This window comes from Sturnus vulgaris, chromosome 2 (assembly GCF_052056855.1).
Source record: "Sturnus vulgaris isolate bStuVul1 chromosome 2, bStuVul1.hap1, whole genome shotgun sequence".
NCBI lineage: Eukaryota > Metazoa > Chordata > Aves > Passeriformes > Sturnidae > Sturnus > Sturnus vulgaris.
In genome coordinates, this window is record NC_142244.1 from 108,765,978 (window position 1) to 108,787,358 (window position 21,381).

General features: G+C 36.6%; 1 protein-coding gene across 17 annotated transcripts in view; it reads right to left on the reverse strand.

Moving 5' to 3' along the window:
* DMD (dystrophin) overlaps nucleotides 1-21,381 on the reverse strand; it is a 1,142,416-nt gene that overhangs the window by 186,307 nt on the left and 934,728 nt on the right. For 16 of the 17 annotated variants that reach the window (XM_088160350.1, XM_088160356.1, XM_088160354.1 and 13 more), the window contains 2 exons: nucleotides 7,990-8,162; nucleotides 3,928-4,084 (listed from right to left, as the gene is read on the reverse strand). In XM_088160350.1, the coding sequence (XP_088016476.1) occupies nucleotides 3,928-4,084; nucleotides 7,990-8,162 (330 nt within the window). Of the gene's footprint in view, nucleotides 1-3,927; nucleotides 4,085-7,989; nucleotides 8,163-8,509; nucleotides 8,555-21,381 lie in introns of those variants that run through there. The other variant, XM_088160365.1, reaches the window with a different exon arrangement.

Genomic DNA, 21,381 nt, shown 5'->3' on the forward strand with positions numbered 1-21,381 from the left:
TGCTACAGATTTAATATGAAAGGGTTTCCATGGAATTGTTAATAAGTACCTTCTATGTTCATAAATGCTATTTATGCTGTTAATAAAATCACTATACAGCAAATGAGGCAACTCTTAAAAGAATGAAATACATAGCAGGCTATCTGCATGACGCCTAAGTTACTTAAATTAGATTAACAGTAACATGCACACGGTTGTTAATTCAATTTCACTAAAGCAATATTAGTAAAACAAAGAAAAATGTATGATAATTAAATAGTGTTTTGAAGATCGGGAGTATTTTTTATCATTGACTAACACCACCACCACTCCTCCCCACACTTTCTAAGACTTTGGAATAGAGACAATTTCTTCAGATACCAAAAATTGAAAAAAATGACCTATATATATAAGTTCAAACAAATAGCAGTTATGTGGGTGTATTTGGGATACATTCCAAATTGCCTTATCTAAAAAGAACCTCACATTTATAACACAACAATGATTTTGACTGCATGGATACTGCTATTCTCAGTTCAGTTCAAGCCCTCCTCTGGCATAGATTCAAGCATTTGAAATTTTCATCTGAATCCTACTCTTAAAATTTTTAAAGCCAATCTTGGCAACTAGAAGCACTCAGGTAGTAAGAACTGAATTTTTTTCATCTCTTTTATGAATCTCTGTGGTATTCCAGATGGTCTGCTGAATGATAGAGAGGTTAAATATGTTTGCTCTTCTTTAAATTTTACCTTTAAGGGAAAAAAATAAAATCAGCTTGCAACACTTCTTTAGAAAAAGGATTCAGGCATAAAATCATGTTGGCATTCATCATGCTATTTCTCAATTGAATCAGTTGAACTGCATATAAATAGTGTTCCCCTGATGGGTTTATTAATTTCTCAAGTGAAGAACGTACCCGGGTTCAGTTCTGGCATTACCTGACAAAACCAATCTTTCACAGAAAGAGAAACATGGTACTTATGAAGAAAGACCAAAACTGGAAGTTTTAGTCATTTAAAAGATTGGTCAGATCTGATAGATGCTTCTCTAGTTTACTAAGACTAATTTCCAGAAGTGACATTCAGAACACAATGAACAGTCAGCAGATTCTTTTTCCCAAGATCAGCACACAGCTACTGTTTAGTTTCACATCAGCACCCTGAGAGCTAAGCTCTGCTCTTAAGCAAAGGCCCAAACCTCTCAAAACCAGCTTTTCAGTACTGGGCTCCAGTATTAAGCTAGATAATTGTACACTTATGAAAATATTTGAAAATATTTTTCTTATGTCCAGAAATGAGCTAAGCTGTTCATTTGGCTTTAGCCTTTGTATATCTGCTTCTTTGAAATGAACTTTTAGAGTAACAGAGTCCATAATGCCCAGGGGGAAAATAAACAACCAACCAACCAACCAACCAACCAACCAACCAACCAATACATTGCAAACATAGATTTTGTCAACAGCAACCTGAAGTCAACTTCCATGTTGACTGCTTTCCCCTTCTCTGTCAGAGATATTTGAAGATCAGACAGGGCAAATTAATTTCAAATATTGTGTTTTGTTCTTTTTTCCACAGGGAATCAACATAGCTACACTCACGCTTCTGAAGTGCTACAGAATGGAAAAAGGAAAAAGACATATTTCTAAAAGGAACTAAATCATTCTAGCTCTGATACTAGACAGGATGACCAAAGCTCTGTGTTATGTAGCTTCAAGTGACAGAGAAGCTGAAAAAGAGAAGTGACATCTATTTAATGAAGTAATTTTGCCCCTACTCACGGTATCTTACTTTTATGCAATAATTCTCATCCCTAGAAGTTCTAACTACTTCATTTGTTTGGTGTGTGACAGAGATCACGTAGTTCATCACTGAAGACTTGTCACCTTTATGATGAATTCTTGGAAGCCCTTAAACCACTTATAGAGCTATATAGAATACTAAAATACTATAAGAAGTAATTTCTTTAGTTAAAAAAAAATATTTCTTCTATCTAGGAGAAAATGTTTTCAAGCACTTAAATATTATCTAGATGGAAAAAAGTTTTGTTGCAACAATTCTATAGAAATCTCTCTCTAAATCTTGTTTTAGCTCCAAAGTTGCCATTGTAGAAAGAGTTTGAGTTAATGTCACACTGAGTTAAAGCAACATCTATATTGCTTCTTTCATCCTGATATTCTGGATGGGCTTTAAAACTACGTTATGGAAGTTGCTACTTTATGGCTAAAACAGAACTCAGGCTTCTCTTAACTTGCATGGTTATATATAACACATGTTTTAACTTTCTCAGGGCAAAGGTGAAAAAAGGAATGGTGCTGCCCCGTAAAGTCATGGATGTTTTCACCTTACTGTCTCTGTGATAGTGCTTTAAATCCCACATAAAATTTTTGTGAGAAAGACACATCCTACTCACCACCTCTCCAGAGGAAGGACCTAGGAAATGTGACAAAGATGCCCTTTGGAGAAAAGCATTATCTCAGAAAAGTTTGCCACTGAGAGAGAGAGAGATGTTTTTTGGTCATCTTTCTCTTTGGCTTTCTCAATCATTCAGTGGAGATATGTCCTTGACAAGCCATATTGACACTACTTGCCACCAGTTTGTTGCAGTAGATGAATGCCTGTGTGCCTATGGAAAATCCGTGTCTGGCTGAATATGGTACTTCCTGACTTTTCACAAACTCAGGGTCTTAAAGCAGCAAGATATGTCATACTCACTTATTTGATCTCACTATCTGTTCTCAAATATGTCCTTCCCCATGAGAAAGGACAATATATTAGAGCAATATTTCTATACAGCTACCTGATGAACAGAAAAAACACTGATCCTATTTTGTTTCAAAGCACCATTTCATATTTCTCCATTTAGCAATAAAACCAGAGATTTAGGAACTTCAGGAACAATATCTTTTTCTGCAATTTTCACGAAGGAAGTTACATATATACAGCACAATGCATTGAGAGGATATCACTGGATTTAGAATATTCTCTTCTCATGAAATAAAGCTGTCAGACTGACAATAATTTTTCAATAAAAATTACATTTACTTGAAATAACTTTTTAGATAGCACCCTGAAGCATAATTGGACATCAAACAGGAAGTAAAAACCTCTTATAATGTCACTGTTTTAATTAAAGACAGATGTAGATGAAGGAGAGGAGAGGAGAGCTTGAATGCATATTATACAATAGAGGTACTAGAACTGTGATTTCACATTCACCCCCGAATAGACCTCAATGGCATATGAAATTAAACACTGTTTAGGTGAAAGCAGACATTGGGGTTAGCATCAGACTGGTGTGAATTGATTGAACACAGGAGACATACTTTAAACATACCCTCATCACAGCAAAAAATCAGTGTCAATATTTGTATGAAGAATTATTCTGAAGTATTTTTCTGGGGGTTTTGCATTTGGTGTGTTTAAAAAACAAACAAACAATTTCTTGTACAAGTGTTCTATTTAGGTTCCCTTTTAATACTAATCTTAGTCTAGAATGTTCCCCCATAGGGTGCTCTCCTACTGTCTTCCCATAAGAATTTCCTGATGAAACCAGTATAAACCACAGACAGTTAACCCAATAGTTTCATGTTGTGGAGTTGTGCAACAGAGCTAATTCCAGCTACTCTTGTCACAAATGTTCCCAAAATTCAAACTAGGGTTCAAAATGTGTACATGAATTTGGAATGCCTGATCTAGAAAAAAATTCAGAACTACTTATGTTATCCTCAAAAGTTAGGATAGTAATTATTCTGGCTATGAAATCTGCCTGTCTGTGATAGGTCTCTGAAGGTCATGGTCATTAACACTTCCTTCTCCAAAAGGCTGATTTTCTCTGCTGTGTTTGAAAGCTATAGATGAAATTCTTTCCAAGAAGGACTGCATCATGCAGCACAAGCCTGCAAAGGAAGAAAGTAATGACCAAAAGATAATTTTAAAAAAACGAACATACCCTGTGAATATCATTCTGTTTCTGCACAGTAGGAAGATCTCCACCAATGGGTGCTTGCTGTTTTAATTCATCCTCCTTCAACTGCAGCCATGCCAAAAGTTCCTGAAGAGAGAGATGCAATCGTTTCCACTGGTCGGTGCTGGCTTCCAAATGGGATCTGAAAGCATGTGTCAAATATAACACAGATTCAGGCACAGTGGAAGTAAAGACCAAAATGCTCAAGCTTATTTACTGAGAAAGATCCTAGTGTTTCATTAAGTTAATGATTTTCGAATAGCTTCAGTAGCTATGAATTAGATTCTGGCAACACAGATTTAAATTTGGTTCCACAGTCCTGGCTTCTTTTCCCATCTCCTGATTTTTGTTTTTGATTGGTTGGGTTTTTTTGGAATTTTAGTTTTCCTGTTCAGCAGTGAGTAATGGCTGTGCTGAATTGTCAGTCTCACCAGAAGTGCACAAATTTTCTGCAGGACTAGCATGAGAAATGTAGTCATCACTTAGGATTGCTGGGACATTATTTACCTGAAATGTAGAGAGTAGTTTTCCAACTCAGTGAAGAGCAAGCATTTCTCTAGACCACTACACAAAGCATTCAATTTACACAACATTCATTCTCTTAATTTTTGAAAATAAGAGAACCAATGCCATTCTTTGAAAAAGAGTCAGGAGGAAATTGTTAAAGCCCATAGAATCCTCATACACTATCTAGCCAAATGTTAGTGCCATTTAAATAGGAGTGTGAATGAAACTATTTGAAACACTGGGAAAATTGACAAATTATCATTTTATGCAAAAAACGTCTCCATCATAAGGACATTTTCTAAATATTTCCTCTGTATATGCGTAAATGTGGTATTTTGGGATCAAGTTGAGCTTCTAAATTTCAGCAACTGTTTTCTGTGGCTGGACTGATAAAATCTTCAATTTTCACTGTACTGTAGATAAACCCCACTAAAATTTTGTCTTTCTGGACTTATGAATATGCTATTTTTTAATTTCTGGTTTGGAAAAAAACTCCTAATTCACCTCCAAGTAACGTAAGAAATCCTCTTAGTAACTCAAACCAAAGAAGTATTACATAACTGTAAAGTGAAAAAATGTGCTGGAAAATAAAGGCAAATTTTATTTTATTTCATACATTTCTGTTTAAGTTCTAGCTTTTTTCCTATAACATTTATCTTCTTCTACAGTGATTGCAGATAAAATCATTCTCCTCTGACACTAAGAATTTTACTCCTATACCTTATATATAATGTTCTATAAAGAAATGTGAAAAATACGGACTCAGCATTTTTGCAAACCTTATTAGTTTGGATATGGAAATAAGGAATTGATGAAGGTAGAGACAGCTGCATTTCTCTGAAATGCTCTATGAATCCTGCCTTCTTTCCAACCTCTTACATCAGGTAATTAAAGTGGCCAAGAAAGAGAAAGGAAGGAGACAGATCAGCCACACACTGACAGAAAATTCAGCTGCTCTCAAAGTCTGTGCGCTACTAGAAAATCTTCTCTTTTTTCAAACTTAAATGCTACATGTCAAAGACACACAGAGACCAGGCCTTTTGTTCTCTTCTCTCTCATGGCATCTGCGAGCTGGGGCAAAACTGCTTTATGGGAGGGGGAGGCAGTCCTGCAGGCAGAGAAGTCTAGAGAAGGATGAAAGATTTAGATTATATATGTTTATATATCATACACTGTTTATGATTAGGGTGGTGAGGCACTAGAACAGATTGTCCAGAGAAGTTGTGGATGCCCCATCCCTGGAGTGTTCAAGGTCAGGCTGGAGGCAGCTTTGAGCATCCTGAATGTGTCCTTGCCCATGGCAGGGGGCTGGCACTGGGTGATCTTTACAGTCTCTGCCAACTCAAACCATTCTTTCATTCCATGATACCTCTGAAAGTAGCAAGGGGGAGAGAAGAAGGGATATTTATGGAGAGATGCAGGAGGTGACAACCAGAGCAAAGGCCACAGGATTTTAGGACAGGAGACAGCCAAGGAGCCAAGTTTCTGATTCAGGTTAATTCCCTTGTCTCATGTTCATCTTTACATAGGCAAGCTTCCACCTTCTCTGGAGAAGGGCAGCAAACGGAGGCAAACACTTCTTCCCTGCTTCCCCATGTCTGGCATTACAGGGAAAAGCAAAAAGAGTGACCTGAAGGAGTTTTGCCAGAGCTGTGCTCTGACTTTCTCCAGTTAGGTGATTTTTTTTTCCAGAATGTGTCTTGTTCTGCTCTTCCTCCATTTTCAGGACTATGTTTATTCATACACACCAGTGTATATTATATGCATGTACTTATGTATTTATGACTGTGTCCAAGTTGTGCAGACAAAAGAGATAATAGTAAAAACAGTTAAAAAAAAAAAAAAAAAGAAAGTGAGTGTTCATTAGGAAAAACTGTGCTGACATATGAGGATGAAAGAAAGGGAGGGAGTGGAAAAGAGCTTGGCTTCTCTTTAATATCTACCATGTATTTTATCTAATGCAGTTAGAAAAGAATGCCAACCCAAGCTGATCCATGACATAGGTCTTCTGTTACAGCAGACTAAAAATTACACTAAATATAGAAACTTCTGGGGCTGATGTCTGGAGAACATTTCATAGGTCTTCTCTAATCCCTCTTTTATGTAAGCATTTCTAGTTATGATGAAATCTATTCCATTCTGTGCTATGGATAGAAAGAACTCCAAACAGGCAGACTGGGAAAAGCCTTTTCCTTTAGTCTGGTGGCCAGCAACGCTTAAACTAAATGTCTGAGAATTTAAGAATTATTTATTTTCCTAATCAATAAGTTGTTGAAGACCTTAAGGCTTTTATTGGAAGCACAGATTTTAGAGGGGAGGTTTGTTGCTTTGAAAGTGCAGTGCAGGAAGTTACTGTGATATAACTGGGGTTGACTGCTTCTGACTCAATTGATGACAGCAACACATTAAATTGCAAAAAATGAAAGACAGAAAGTCCCATACGTTTAATTACTGATATTTGGACAGCTGACTATTTATTTTTATCTCAAAAATCACTGTATTTGAGCAAGTTCATGGATAAAATGCATGTGAACAGAAAAAAAACCTCAGACACTTTGAAGGGTTTTATTCTTCTTCTTTTGCTCCTTTGGAGTAAAAAGAAAAGGAAGAATATATCTCTTTTTCTTTAGTTACTAGTATCTTTTCAACATCACAGCCTTCATTTATTTTTAATGATTGATGATGCGAAGATGGTTTTTGTCATTACACAGCCTGACCTCCCTCAGGACCTGAGCTGAAAAAAGCTAATATTTCATACATTACTTTGGAAAACACTTCTGTCTTTTGCTGCCCTCTGAACTACCACCAACACACAGCAAGTGAGAAAATGAAAAAATGACCAAGACTGAGTGCAACTGAGCTGGGTTGTCTATTGCAAAAGCCATATTTCTGGGGAAAAGCTTCCTGGACAATATCTTTTGAAATGAAACCTTCAGTTCATTGAAACCTGAATGACCACTTGATAATTTGCAATGTTACCATTTATTATATTTCTCCTTGCAAACAAAAGTGTTTTCTCTTATGATACCACCTATGGATTTCTTTTAAACCTAGATTTTATTTAGCAATTCTGTCCCTTCTCCTGACAACAGTTAAAATCTTACATAATTTGTCTTCTCATTCGTGAAGATATTTTTAGTTTTTCCACTGAAACTAACAGTCTTTAAAGCAAAGCTTATCATAAATATTGGTTATTTAATCACTTTCTTTCATGACTCACTGATAAATCATACCCAGTTCTAGGAAAAGCCCACATTTAGTGGAGGTACAGTTACTGTTTAAACACGATAATCTTTCTTTCTGTAATTACAAAACTTCATCATATGCCTCAAATCCTAATCCTCTATGACTATGATTTTCACACCAAAAACCCTAATCATTCTTACAAAGTTAATCCAACATCCAAAGTAGCACAAATAATTTCAAAATAGACAAAAACAGTGCTAACAAAAGAAACGAAATTAAACTTTTTTGTTTGCAAATTGTAGCATCCCATCTAATACACCAACGGGTAGGCTTTTGCTTAGGTTCAGGTCCTACCTAATGTTTAGAGATTTCTTCCTAAGTTCGCTCCATCTGAGGTTCATGTTATCCAGACGTCTCTGCAGCAGGGTTGCATCCTCAGAGCCTTCCAGGGACCTCAGGATTTTCTGCCCATTTTCATCCAGGTTGTGATAGATGTCAGTGTGAGCATCAATTTCTGCCTGTAGTTCCTATGGAAGCAATAGAAAATAATATATCTAATTTCTTTAAAAAATCACAGAAACTATGTTTTTTTCAAAAGAGTGGAAAAATCCTCAGTGCAACACAGAGAACAGGTTTTGATTAGTCCTTTTACAGTAATGTCCTATCCTGTACACAAAGCCATGTTTCCCTTCCACATGAAGGCCACTTGCATTGAATATGCTCTTCTTTTCCATACAGAGCATACGGAACAAAATTTAGAAAGCTAAAGGTGTAGCCTTTGACAGGCATCAAAGCAAGGACAAGATATATTTACGGTGCTGATGAGGGAAAAACAAAGAAAGACAAAATCCTGAGGATCTCAGGTAAATCTAACCTTCACATGATAAGTCTTCCTGTGCAACATTTTCAGTTTGAGCTGGGGACTGCAACACCGGTCCTGCTGCATGGCAATTCCAAGAAATCTAGGCAACTGCAGCAGCCAGGCTTTAAAATGCCAAGTTCACTTACATTCTGTTGACAGAACGCATTTTGGAGCACAGGCCCCAGCAGTCAATAGCAATAAACAGCCACTTTGTGCTGTATCAAAACACTGGTTGGGGCCATGGCTGTAGGAGGGCCTGAGAATAGCAAGGACCCAGAATATGCAACTGGCAGCTCATGTTGAACAGCCAACTTTTCTTATCGCCTCGTAACTGCAGGCCAGCTCTAAATTTTGAATTCATTTTTTCCCCCTCATTTTTAGCACTGCTGTTTCTGCCAAAAGAACATTCTTTAGAGAGCTGCCTGGTACCAGCATTCCTGCCTGCCCACACACTCAATGCAGCCTTTGTATGCTGGCTGCCCTTCCCCAAGACGTTTGCATGCTGCAGCTCCACAAGGTCAGATTCATTTGCAGAGAACAGTGGTTGAATCAAGGTCATTAAATGGAACAAAAATAATAATAATAATAACTTCAACATGTACATGAATGAGTGTACATGTACTTCATATGCAGCCACATTTGCACCAAAGTACTTTTACTTTCAAACAAAGAGGCACACAAAGACACAAAGAAATAATGAATAGTGAATAAAGATCCACATTTTCTCCCGGGATGCTGAAGCACTAAGATTTCTGGTGGTGGCTTCTTGCTGCCTGAAATGGGAGTGCTAAAGTGGGGAAGAGGAAATGATTTGAGAACAAGACCCAGCACTAACTGAGCATCACAGACAGTCACCAATGGAAATTTGTTGCAATTTTCTTCAGAAGAATGACTTTGAAAGAGGGGAGCACACAATCTGTCTACTTGGTGTGTTCTTAATTGAATTGGTTTTATTTGATATTTTAAGTGCAATGTTAGCTGCACTGAATCATGAGTAGATTGTCCTTGTTCACCTACTGCTGTTCCAAATGTCCTTAACTGGATACCTTCCACAGCAATGACTAGCATAATATTTGGGGAAGTTTTAAGGTGGGCTAACAACATCTTTGGTACAGAGTAAGAATCCTTCTCCAACTATTTTACTCATCTATTGTCATTCAAGCAGTAAAGGAACTAGTTTGATGTACATCAGAGCTAACTCTGCAGAATGCAACTGTATCATAAACATTGTATTTATTTATTGTTGTCCAGGCAACATATATTTTTTAAAATGGCATTATTAAGCTACAGAAAAATGTACAATATTTCAGATATTAATGTCCTTACTTGAAAATTTGTATTTTGTTTTAATTCTGAATACTGCCAGCTTTAACTTCCAGCTGTGATATTCATTTTTGTTTACTTGAAAAATACTCTATTACCAAATTTCTTTCCTTCCATCTATGTATTTGGAGATATTATTTAAACTAGGTTAAGTATAACAATCCTGATGTAAACAGCTGAAACAATGTGTAAGAAAAGAAAAAGTTCACAGTAAAAAAGTTAGCTGTTAATGTCTGTATAGTTCTAAAGTCCTCCTACATTTAATAAACAATAAATCTGTTATTGGATAAAAGAATTACATGCACTACCTGTTGTAGTTCTTAGTTTTCAGGGTAGTGATGGAAACACTGAACTTACAAACTTGTTCCTTTTCCTTGGCAAGAGCATGTGTCATGAAACGTTGAATAACTATTCAGAGTAGGAAGCTGTCAAATCTGTGCCCTCTTGGTGCTTTACTACATATATACTCATGGCATTATATAAGACAAAATTTAAGAAAAAAAACATTTCCATGTTTTTCTTGTGTTTAGAATATGTTTTACATTTTATGTCTTTCTTCAGACACATACATAATTGTGTAAATAAAAGCAAACCACATCCTTTTTTATTTCAGAATACTACATAGTATAACACATCTGGACAGTTAAGTGGGAAATGATAATGAAAAATGAAGTACTCTTATCAAAAGTTTAATATTCAAGACAGAGTTTCCTTCATTCCAAATTACTTGTGTATACTGCACTTCTTCTAATGCTCCCCAAAGCAATTTCAGCTAGGCAGGAAACCTACACCAACAAAGAAGCAAGACAACAACAATGGTATTTGCTCCATTTACGTTGGTGCATTTCAGAACCTTTCTTTGTGACAGTTACACATCCCAAGAGAAGCAGCAAGCATACAAAAAAAAGATGTATACACGTTTTATTTGTTTTCTAAAATAAATTAATCCTCGTTTTAAAAGTACATTATGAATTAGATTATTTTTCTTGACAACAGTAAAGCAGAAAGAGCTATTTAATCTCAAAAATTGCTAAAATATTTGCAAAAGTATGCTCCCATTACATGTCATACTAAAAAGCATAGTATATAGACTAAACATATTATTTATTTCGCTTTCATATTTTCCAATGCATTCATACACATGAAAAGACTTCAGAGGATAAAAAAAATATATGTCCTGGTATAATTCTACTGAGTTACAGTTGGAGTGTATGCTGCATTTTTGCTGTAGTTATTGCTGAGACTGTGTTGATAAAAGACTGGCTATCTGTTCTTAAAAAGAGCAGAGAGCGGAATGAAAAGCATCTTTTGGATCACAAGTGACTGCTTAGAGTGAGCTGAACTGCCTGGAAAGAACTGCAGCTCCAATCGGTGCTGAGTGAAGTCCTCCTTTATTAAGATGAACTATACAGTTAGATGACAAAAGGCACCAAAATACTTGTTTGTAGAAAATAACTGAACAGCTATTAAAGGTTTCTACACATTTAAAAATGTGTATTTACATTATTTTATTATATAGAATATGTGCAACTAACACACAGAACTACAGTGAAAATGAAATGCATTTCATCTTGGGAAAAACAATATTGTTGGACAAAACAGGGTGAGGAAATTTTCTCTGACTGTTTCACTTTTGTCCTGAGCTCTTGAAACCACCTTGAAGATTTCAGAGAAGTACACTAATGTGGTGAGTGAGCACACCCAATGCTGCCAAAAAGAGAGGGGATAGGTATATTTCAGTTGTTCCCCTTTGGAATTCCTGCTCCCATTCTCCATGGAATCACACATCGTCAGTGCCCTACGTTTTTTGGTAGGCAGAAGAAATTCACCTGTGGCTCCACGGGTGTTGTTTTACACAGAGCCCTGCTAAGCACAGCTGAGTTGTTGCTGTGAAATCCAATGCACTCAAAGTTCTGTCAGCTTCCACACAGCACAGCTAGTCCTAAAAGAATTCAATATGGTTTGAGATAACTTAGCAGAAATAATTAATCAGTGTCAATATCCTTCATATCCCACATGCAATATATAGACATGACATATAAAGGACATGACACATGTCAAAATCTGCAATTATTTTGGCAATACACCAGGGAGGGATTGGTAGTCTGGAAATGAAGTTCTAGAAAGAAGGAATTAGTTCTATTTCTTGGACTATAGATGAGTCATACTAAAACATGGAAATCAATGCAGCACAGCTGACAAAACATTTATCTTTTAAACAAGGTAGAAAAAATTCATTATGCAAAAATTTAAAGAAATTAAGGGACCCTAGTTCTCCTCTATTTGCAGCTCTTTAAAGCACATCTTACCAGTTTAGCAATTGGATTTCAAATTAATCATCCCACATGATTTCACTTAATTTCATCTAAACTCCTCTAAGTTTCCAATTCTGCCTGAAGCATAAACTCTGTGTGAGGGTTCAGAGAGTTTGAGACATTTTTGCAGTGCCCTGGTACACTCCAGAAGCCTTTGGAGGCACAGAAATCCATGCACATGGCACACTCAGGATCACAGCTTATTTTCCTGTCTGCTAGATGGAGGAATAGTTTTGTGAGTATTACAGTTCTGGAGATTTTGAATTAAGGGCTAAAGCACAGCAAGTCAAATGCATTTTAAGCACCTGAGTGATAGATTCAGTGCAAGGTGCACTTCATGTGTTTATTTTGTTTTTGGCAACAGAAGGCCAGTCTGCACTAGGCTTTATGGCAGTCACTCCTTGTGAGCTGGTTTTTACCATTTGAACAGAAAGAGATGTAAGCTGCTTTGAAAGAGAGCATTTGTATCTGAAGATTTTATGATTTAGATCAATGATGGAACAAACCAGTGAAGCATTTCTGCTGGTTTGCAAGGCATTTCTGGCCCCTTAGAAATTCTCTCTATGTCATAATTCCTTTAAGAACTGGTTGTTGGATTTAGGGTGTGGGTTTTTTTTTTTTGTTGTTGTTGTTTTTTTTTTTTTTTTTTTTTTTTTTTGTTTTGTTTTTTTTTTTTTTTTTTTTTTTTATGATCCCCTTTTCCCCATCAAGCTTTTAAGTAATTTTCTCTCCCAGTCCATAAGCAAAACTTTTATTGAGTCTTAGAATGAGACTATTCACTGAACAATTTACATAATGATAAAAACTTCTCAACTGAGATTTAAAATATAATTAAAGGGCAGATTTACTGAGTTAAAAGCATTGTTGTGAAATGGCTATACATCACCATGCCAAGAAGCCTCCTATTCAGCTAGCCTATGGCATGACCCCAATTCCAGTCTGGTATGATTACATCTCTGAGTTTCATGCTAATGACTTGATTAAAAAGAACGATAGAAAGGTCTTTTCCATTGTGAAGATAAGCTTATGAATATAATTAAGGCATTTCTGGTTTCCCAACACATTTTTCAAGATAAAAAGGGTAAGAGCTAGTCCTCAAAGAGAGAATCAAGTGCTGATGAATGGAAGCCAAAAATGTAACTTTGCCCTCCAGAAAGCAATCTGTGTAAGATGCATCTATCATTGTTATGGTTTAAAATTCTACAAGTCCCAGAATAAAGATGTGACCAAACTTCATATTCAAATGCTACTTTCATCTCACAGAAGATTAAAAAAAGCTTTCTTTAGCAAGTTGGGCCTTGTTTTCAGAAAATATTATTTTTATAAGCAGGCAAAAGAGGTTTCTATTTAGGTTATATTCAGATTGCATCATGGTGCATCTAAGGATGCAGCAATCTCTTGCTGACAGTAAGTACAAAGGCAGTGTGGGCTTCTTGATTTCATTTACGTTGGGCTGCCTCAGCTTTGGAATAGCAACTCTTTAAGAGCACTAACACAATCATTTGAAAGTACACTTGTCTGTAGTGTGCAGATATTTATTCATAGAACTGACTTTTTGCCTATAGCACAAAAGGCATTTCTCCCATGATCATTGCAAATAATAAAATTTTTGAGACCTCTAACAATTAATTTGTATTTAATTATTAGCTAATTCCACGTGTTTGGAAGGAATTTGTGGACTTCTTGGATAGGTTTTTGAAGACTGAGAAAACCCCTGCTTTCATTTACATGTAATGAAAATATGAATAAATATATAAAATAAAGAAACAAATGTTTAAAGAAACAAATCTTTCTGCATTTTAGTTTCATTTAGGATTTGATATTTGTCTTGAGAAATGTATCCTGTCTGATAATACTGACTTCAACAGAAATTATGATTTTCACTGTCTACTTTTCTTGTCATTATATCTAGGATGGAAACCCTAAATAGAAACATCGTGTTAGTCTGAGGTTACACTAATGAAGAAAAATTCCTTGTAGCCACAGAAATGAAGGACTTTTACTGTATGGTGTAAAATATAAATATGTATTTTACTAACATAGCCTGTAGTCTTTCAGGCAAGCCAATCCAACAAAGCAAACAAAGCACATTTTTCAAGTAGGAGTTGCAAGTGTTCTGTGTGTCAGAAAATCAGCCACCTCTACTGAGATGTCTAAGAATGGGCTCAGCTATCTGCCTTTGAAATCTGTATTTGAGATTTGAGTGAGTAGGAGGGAAACAGCATAAATGTGCATAGGATCACACACACAATGTTCAGAAAGCCAAACTGTAAGGCCCATTACAAACTAGCAGAGATTTCTGGATTTTAGAAGGCAGTCTGCTCCCACCAAGAATGCACATCCCAGCCCCCGTACTCCAACAAATGTCTGATCCCATTCCACCTGCACACGCTGTCAGCACACTCACCCTATCCATCTTTTGGTAACCTTTCTGCAGCAAAGTAATTTTGCTGCCACTTTCAGTATGTCTAAGTTTTCCTCTCCCCACTTTCCAGAGATCAAACAGTAACAGCACAAAGAGCATCTTCCTCTGCAGGAACATTTATTTCCAATAGTTACTCATGCAAAGTACTAAAGTCCTGTTGCATAGTCTGGAGAGCATTTACATCTCCTAGTTCTGCTGTCATTCCAGTACTTCAAATTAATACTGATTTCCTTTTACAACACACAGCTGGAGAGGCTGAAATACACAACTGCCACTAGGTCTGGAGAAGAAAAAAATCTTATGAAAGATGAACGGATCAGGTTTTTTTCTTCTTTCACCAACCAAAAATGAAAAATATCTGATATCTGTTAATTATAAATGACTTTTCCTATAAGAAAAAAATATTTGTACATAAAGAACTGTTTATTTGTTTGACAGTACACCAACATGTAACCATAAGGTAGCTCATGTTCTAGTGCCTGTGATACCCATATATATATATTCATCTTTCCTTAAATACACAAGTATATATAATCCTCTTTCAGATCCTTTCAAAACAAAAATGGAAGGTATTTTATACTTAAAAGAAATTATTTCTGTTCAAAGCATTATCCTAATGTCTTCTGTTAAAAATAATTTTTGCAATCTTCTTTAAAAAATATATCCTGACATTCAAAGTTTTTGTTGTTGACGTTGATGTCTGGAGAAAAATAATTGGTACAGTTTCATAACATGATTCTCAATTAATTAAAAAAACATAAAACCTTATTAAAAAAGAATAACCCAAAACATCAAGTAGAAACTGAAAACCTCATATGTCACACATTATTAAAATTGAATCAAGCAGAACAATAACTATTTTAGTTTTAAGATTCCTTTTAGAAGGAGTTTTTATTTTTCTATAGATAATGAGATTTCAGCTAGGAATTTATACTTTTTCAGGTGTTCCTCTCTACAAGCATGCAAGATCCACTGCAATTAAGTGTTCTTAATCAAGGACAGGTTGATTGAGACCTGGTTGGCATTATGCAAGAGGCAATGTAGCAAAAGCTCCAGTGCTTCTGCAATACTTGTGTCAAATCCTCCCTACTGGAGCTGTCTTGAAGAAGGGCCAGGAAGGGCAGGCACTTGGGCAGCAAAAAGGGCAAAAGCACACTTCATCTTGATTTTCAGTGGAAATCCAGGTCATGCTAGTGTGGCCTCAGGACCTTTTGACTTCCTATTTTTTAAGCAAGAGATGCCAGTAAAGTTACCACAGTGAGAAAGCTGCTGTGCAGCAGTCAAGTGTTATCAAAGCCACTTTAACAATTGATGTTGGCTGTTCCTGTCACAGCAAAACAGAATTCACCAAGTGTTGGTCAGTTTACTCATTAACATGGCCTGGGTTTAAACTGCCATGAGGAAAGTTAGTTTTATCTTGCTGCTGATGTTTTAACTACAAGCCTGCCCAGTGTGAGGGACACCACATGTTTAAACACTCAGTGAGAAGCCAACAGGCCAAAGCTACCACTTATGGTCTCTGTAAATGGAACAGCATTTCCATTTACACAATGGGAGCAGCTCAGGGAACAGCAACTCCCCTCTAAATGCAACAGCAGGCAGAGGCACAGAGGCTCAGGCAGCCCAGAGGAGCTGCTGCCAAAAGGGCTGGCACAGGAACAGGAGCAGCTGCCAGGCTCAGGGGCAGGGTGGCTGCAGAGAGGAGCTGCAGGGTCCTGTGGGGAAGGTGATGCCACCAGCTCTCAGTGGCCTTTCCCTTCTGGCCCTGGAACCCCAAATCCTCAGCTGCCTGCTCACACCAACACTGAGCACAACACCAGGGCTTCCACCTTTGAACCTGTGCTGTGTCAATACCCCAAACTGCATTAAAATGAGCAGCACTGCTCCAGGCTGCTGACTTGCTGTTGCTGCCTTGCACTTGGAGCTGTTGGACCACTCTGACTGCTGCTGTACTGGAGAGCTGCACTGGTGAGGAATTTGACAGAAAGGTCCATCCTCATTAGTTTTTATCTCTAAGAAGTTCCATAGCTTTATGTTTTTCTGAATAAGCTGAACCACACCCGAGTCATGTTCTGCATGATTTATTTTAGGTGCTTTAATAATGTATGTTGACTGTCTTGAAATAAGCAAATAACTGGCAAAAGTTAAGAACCTGAAAAAATAATTAATTTTTAACAATATCCTTCAAAATAGCAACTTTAACTATCATATTGATTGGTCTCTCTGTGGCAGTCTAACCATGTTTTGCTGCAGCCAGAAATCAAAAGCGAAATGGAACAGAATTCCTATATCAAGGGGTGTCTGAATAAGATTTACATTCTGAAAATAAGTATTTGATATTTTCTTGGATTTACTAGCAAGATGCATGTACTCCCATAGTAAATACAATATCAAGTTAAAATGGTAGATATCACTGAAAAAAATAATGATATCACCAGCAACATCTGACATGACATAAACTTGTATCTTAACATATTTTTTTAGGAGACAAGTTACTTGAGGGTGAACATTAACTTCTGTTCATGTTTTTCAGTTTGACATTAAAAAAATCCAATTCATTTGGATTACTGAGTTTCTCAAATCCACCAATTAAAATGAAATACACTTGTTATTTCCTTCATTCCAGTAAAAGATAAATAATTCCACTATCATAATAAAAATTAAATTATTTTAATTGAGAGGACATACTGGTCAAGTCATGTAAGTGTTTTCATCTAGATCCAGATAAGAAAACAAAGACAAGAAGGTAAGAAAAGTGAAATGCATACTTTTAAACTTAAAATATCCTTAGTATTAATGAAGAAACAGAAGTGAGCTTACAGCAATGGAGGTAATAGAGCAAATACATATGAAATTAAAATAAACAAACAAACAAAAACCACCCTTCCTATCTAGAATCAGACTTTTTCTCTTTAAACTTAAATAAGAACTCAGAGCTTAGATATGCTCTCAGAAGACAGAATGCACTCTTGTCAGTAAGTCAATATATCAGGCAGATCTTAAATATGGCAGGAAATTCATATGCTCCTACTTAGGTTTCTGTAGAGATCAAATATGCCTCTTCTCTTACTGTCACTCCAAAGTACGCCATTCAGTCCCAGGCTTATACCCTGAAATTGCTTTTATGGCTCTTCAGTCAAGATTACTTATCAAACACTTTATAAATTGCTGACACAGGACACTGCAAATACTTGACTTCACTGCTAATCACATCAAAGTCACTCTCATTTCCAGAAGTTTTGGATATGTTTTTGTCATTGGTCTCAATGATACACTAAATGTGACACAAACGTGGCTGAGAGACACTTCTTCAGAAAACAGTTCACAAAATAACCTAAGGTCTCACACATTCATAAAATTCGGGAATACATTTGGAAGCAGAGCTCAAGTATCTCAGAAAGTTGAAGACTTGAGAAAAGTCTTCAACTAACAACTAACAAATCCCATACTTAATTTAAGTCTGAAAAAAATACATCTTTATGCACACTGTGGTGGGTTGACCCCTGCTGGATGCCAGGTGCCCTCCTAAGCTGGCTGGGGGGAGAAGAGAAAACAAAAGACTCATGGATGAAGGTAAGGACAGGGAGAGATCACTCACCAGTTACCATCAAGAGTAAAACAGACTTGGCTAGGGAAAGTTAGTTTAATTTATTATCATCAGTCAACTCAGATTAGGATAATAAGACGTAAGTTCAGCTCTTGAAACATCTTCCTCTCACTCTTTGACAAAATCATAAAATGGCTTAGGTTGGAAGAGACCTTTGAAGACCATCTAGTCCAACCCTTGTGCAATGAGCAGGGGTATCTTCAACTACATGAGGATGCTCAGAGCCCTGTTAAGCCTCACCCTGAATGTTTCCAGGCATGGAGCTTCCAACACCTCTCAGGGCAACCTTTCCCAGTGTTTTAACACCCTCACTGTAAAAAATGTTCCTTATCTCCAATTAAAATCGACCCTTACCAAAGCCTTAGAACTCTCCTGCCACCGAAACCTGGCCATATAAACCCAATATACACACTCATTAGTTCTCATGTCTATGTGTATCAAGGTCAGAGAAAGAAGCATCACTTTCAGGAAAAAAAACCAAGAAGCTACTTTGCATTCCCTTGGGATTAACACCAACTATTTCTAGTCTGCGTATAAAGCAACTTTGTTGCTTTGTTCGTATTGCATCCACAGCAATTGCTGTTCTCATGAAGTTGTCAATTGCACTATATCATATTCTGATTTTTAGAAAACTGCAAATTTTAACACCCACTAATTCAATAGAATTTTGAACATAAAAAAAGTGAATGAAGAATATGAGGAAATGATAACGGGGTAACTGGGTTGCTGTACAATATGTGAGTGATCACAGAGGGATAGTTTCTACCTTTGTGTCAGGGAGTACACCTTGCTCACAGAAACAAACCCAGAAGTTACATGTTCCCTATGGAAACAAGATATCTTTTTTCCTATAATCCTCTTTGAAGTATCATTACTGCTTTCATGAGAGAATTAGAAAGACCTGTGTATGGATTTTAAACCCAGAGAAATAAGCACAAAAGAAAAGACACATGATATGTTTTGTATCTTTGAAAAAAGGATACATTTCCTATCTTATTAGAAATGTAAAATAATTCCTATAACAATTATATGCTAATATCTGCATATGAATTCCTAATAAGAGGAATTCTAGGCTAGAGGTGAGGGAATAGACAGAGAGAGGGACTAGGTAAAAAACATAACTTGTATCCCAGAAATAGTTGATAAAGTTTTATACCCAGTGGAATGAGCATAAGAGATCACAGAGATTTAAAAGATGAAATTAGGCAAACTATGGATGAAAAAGGATGAATGCAATATCCCTCAAGGCACTCATAGCAATAGTCACTGTTATACTATTCAGTGTAATGCCACTTGTTATCTTCTATCTACATATATTTGACATCTAATCAATTTTGTGTAGAAAGAATTCTCATGGCATAGATTTATTCATAACTGCCAGAGTAATGTCACTATTCAGTTAATACTCACTGAAGAAGGGATAATTATGTACCTGCATCATGCACTGATTCAATGGTCAGTCTCATTGAGATTAAAACTTCCTTTCAGATACACTCTTTTTATCTGAAATGCCTATTGTGTTAAACTGAAATTCATCTGATTAACATTAGTACAAAAACCCCTGTCTGTGCAGTGAAAAGCTTACCTTCCTCTCTTAAGTGTGAGAAAACGCCATGGCTGACCAACCTCATAAGAGAGGAGCTTCCTGGAAAAGGCAACTTGCTTGTTTACCTCACCTCCTTTACCAAAGTATTTTTTATAAAATTAAGAAAAAAAGAAGGTTGATCTGAAATTCAAATTTGAGAATTTGTTTGCAATCTTCAAACAGCTTCTATACTTGACTTAGTAATAGAGAAAATTCGAAATTCTCTTTCCACATCAATGAGTGTTCTGAAAAAAATACCGTTTCACACACAGTACTTCATAATCTAACTGTACCACTAAATGAAATACTGACGCTCATTTTCCCAGTGGAGCTTTGTGCTCCCTTTGCAATCTTGCTGAAAGGCTGAAAACCAAACACTGACACTCAGGGTTCTGATGCTTGTTACTCAGCAATTGCATCTGTTTGCCCAGGGCACAAGCAAGTGAGGACAGACATGAGTTTCTGCTTAAACAATATCTCAAGGGAATGCAGACTTATAAGAAACAAAATGAAATAAAATAGTCTGTAGGAGGAAATTTTAGGAGCTGATGAAAAAGGAAATATGGCAAACCTTTTACATTTCCTCTTCATATATTCATTAATTTGCCAAAGGACATGCTTGGTATGCAGAAGTTATCTTAGATTAAAGGAAGTGAAAAAAGAAAAGGAATGACTCTACAATTCATATATTTACATATTAAAAAAAACCCCAAAAACAAAAAAACAAACCAACCCAATAAAAACAGGCAAAAGGAAGTATTTTCCATAAGCAAAGGTATGATCATCAGGAAATAGAATAACACCATCATCCTTCAGATATACCTATACACATGCCACAGCAACCATCTGCCAAAATGATCTTGCTGCCACAGTTGATTCCAAGAATCAGACACAGTCTGTTCAGCACAACAGCAGGCTCTATGCAGATGGGATGTGAGCTTTGAAGAACAGTCTGCACTGATTTACCAACAACAGCAGGTGATCCCTAAGACCTCAAGATAGCATCCCAAAATCAGATATAGAAAAGTAACCATTGCCCAGGATTAGCTTTCTATCAATCACTGTTGCTTTAATCTCTGTTGTGAAAACTATCAAATCAGAAGGATTAAGGGTCTGTTCAAAGAATACAAGAGCAGGAAGGAAAATGTTTGATGGGCACTGAACAGTCAAGCCAAGCTTCTGCAGCAAAAAGAGAGTTCCTTAAAGGAACTGTGAAACTATATGGAACAACTTTTCCCTGCTGTTCATACCAGGTTAAATCTATCTGACAAACTCCCCCCAACACAAAAGGCTTGCTTTAGAAAAGAAGCAGTACTATGGCTGCTATTGCAATATGTCTCATTCCACCTTTGTAGTTACTCCAAAACTTGAGCTCTCCCTGGATGTGACAGCTGTAGGCTGCAGAGGAGAACACCACCAGGACCTGTGCAAGTCATCCCTCAGGTCTCCTGCTAGGAAATGCCAGCTTAAACCAAGGAGATCTCTTTTATCCCTGGATAACCCAGAAAAGTCTTGGGTCTAATTCCTTTAAAATAGAAAATAGACTTCTATAAATTCCATTGCAGGTCCTCCCAAAAAAGGTACAATAAACACTTTACTGCACATTTATTGTTCCATATAATCTGACTT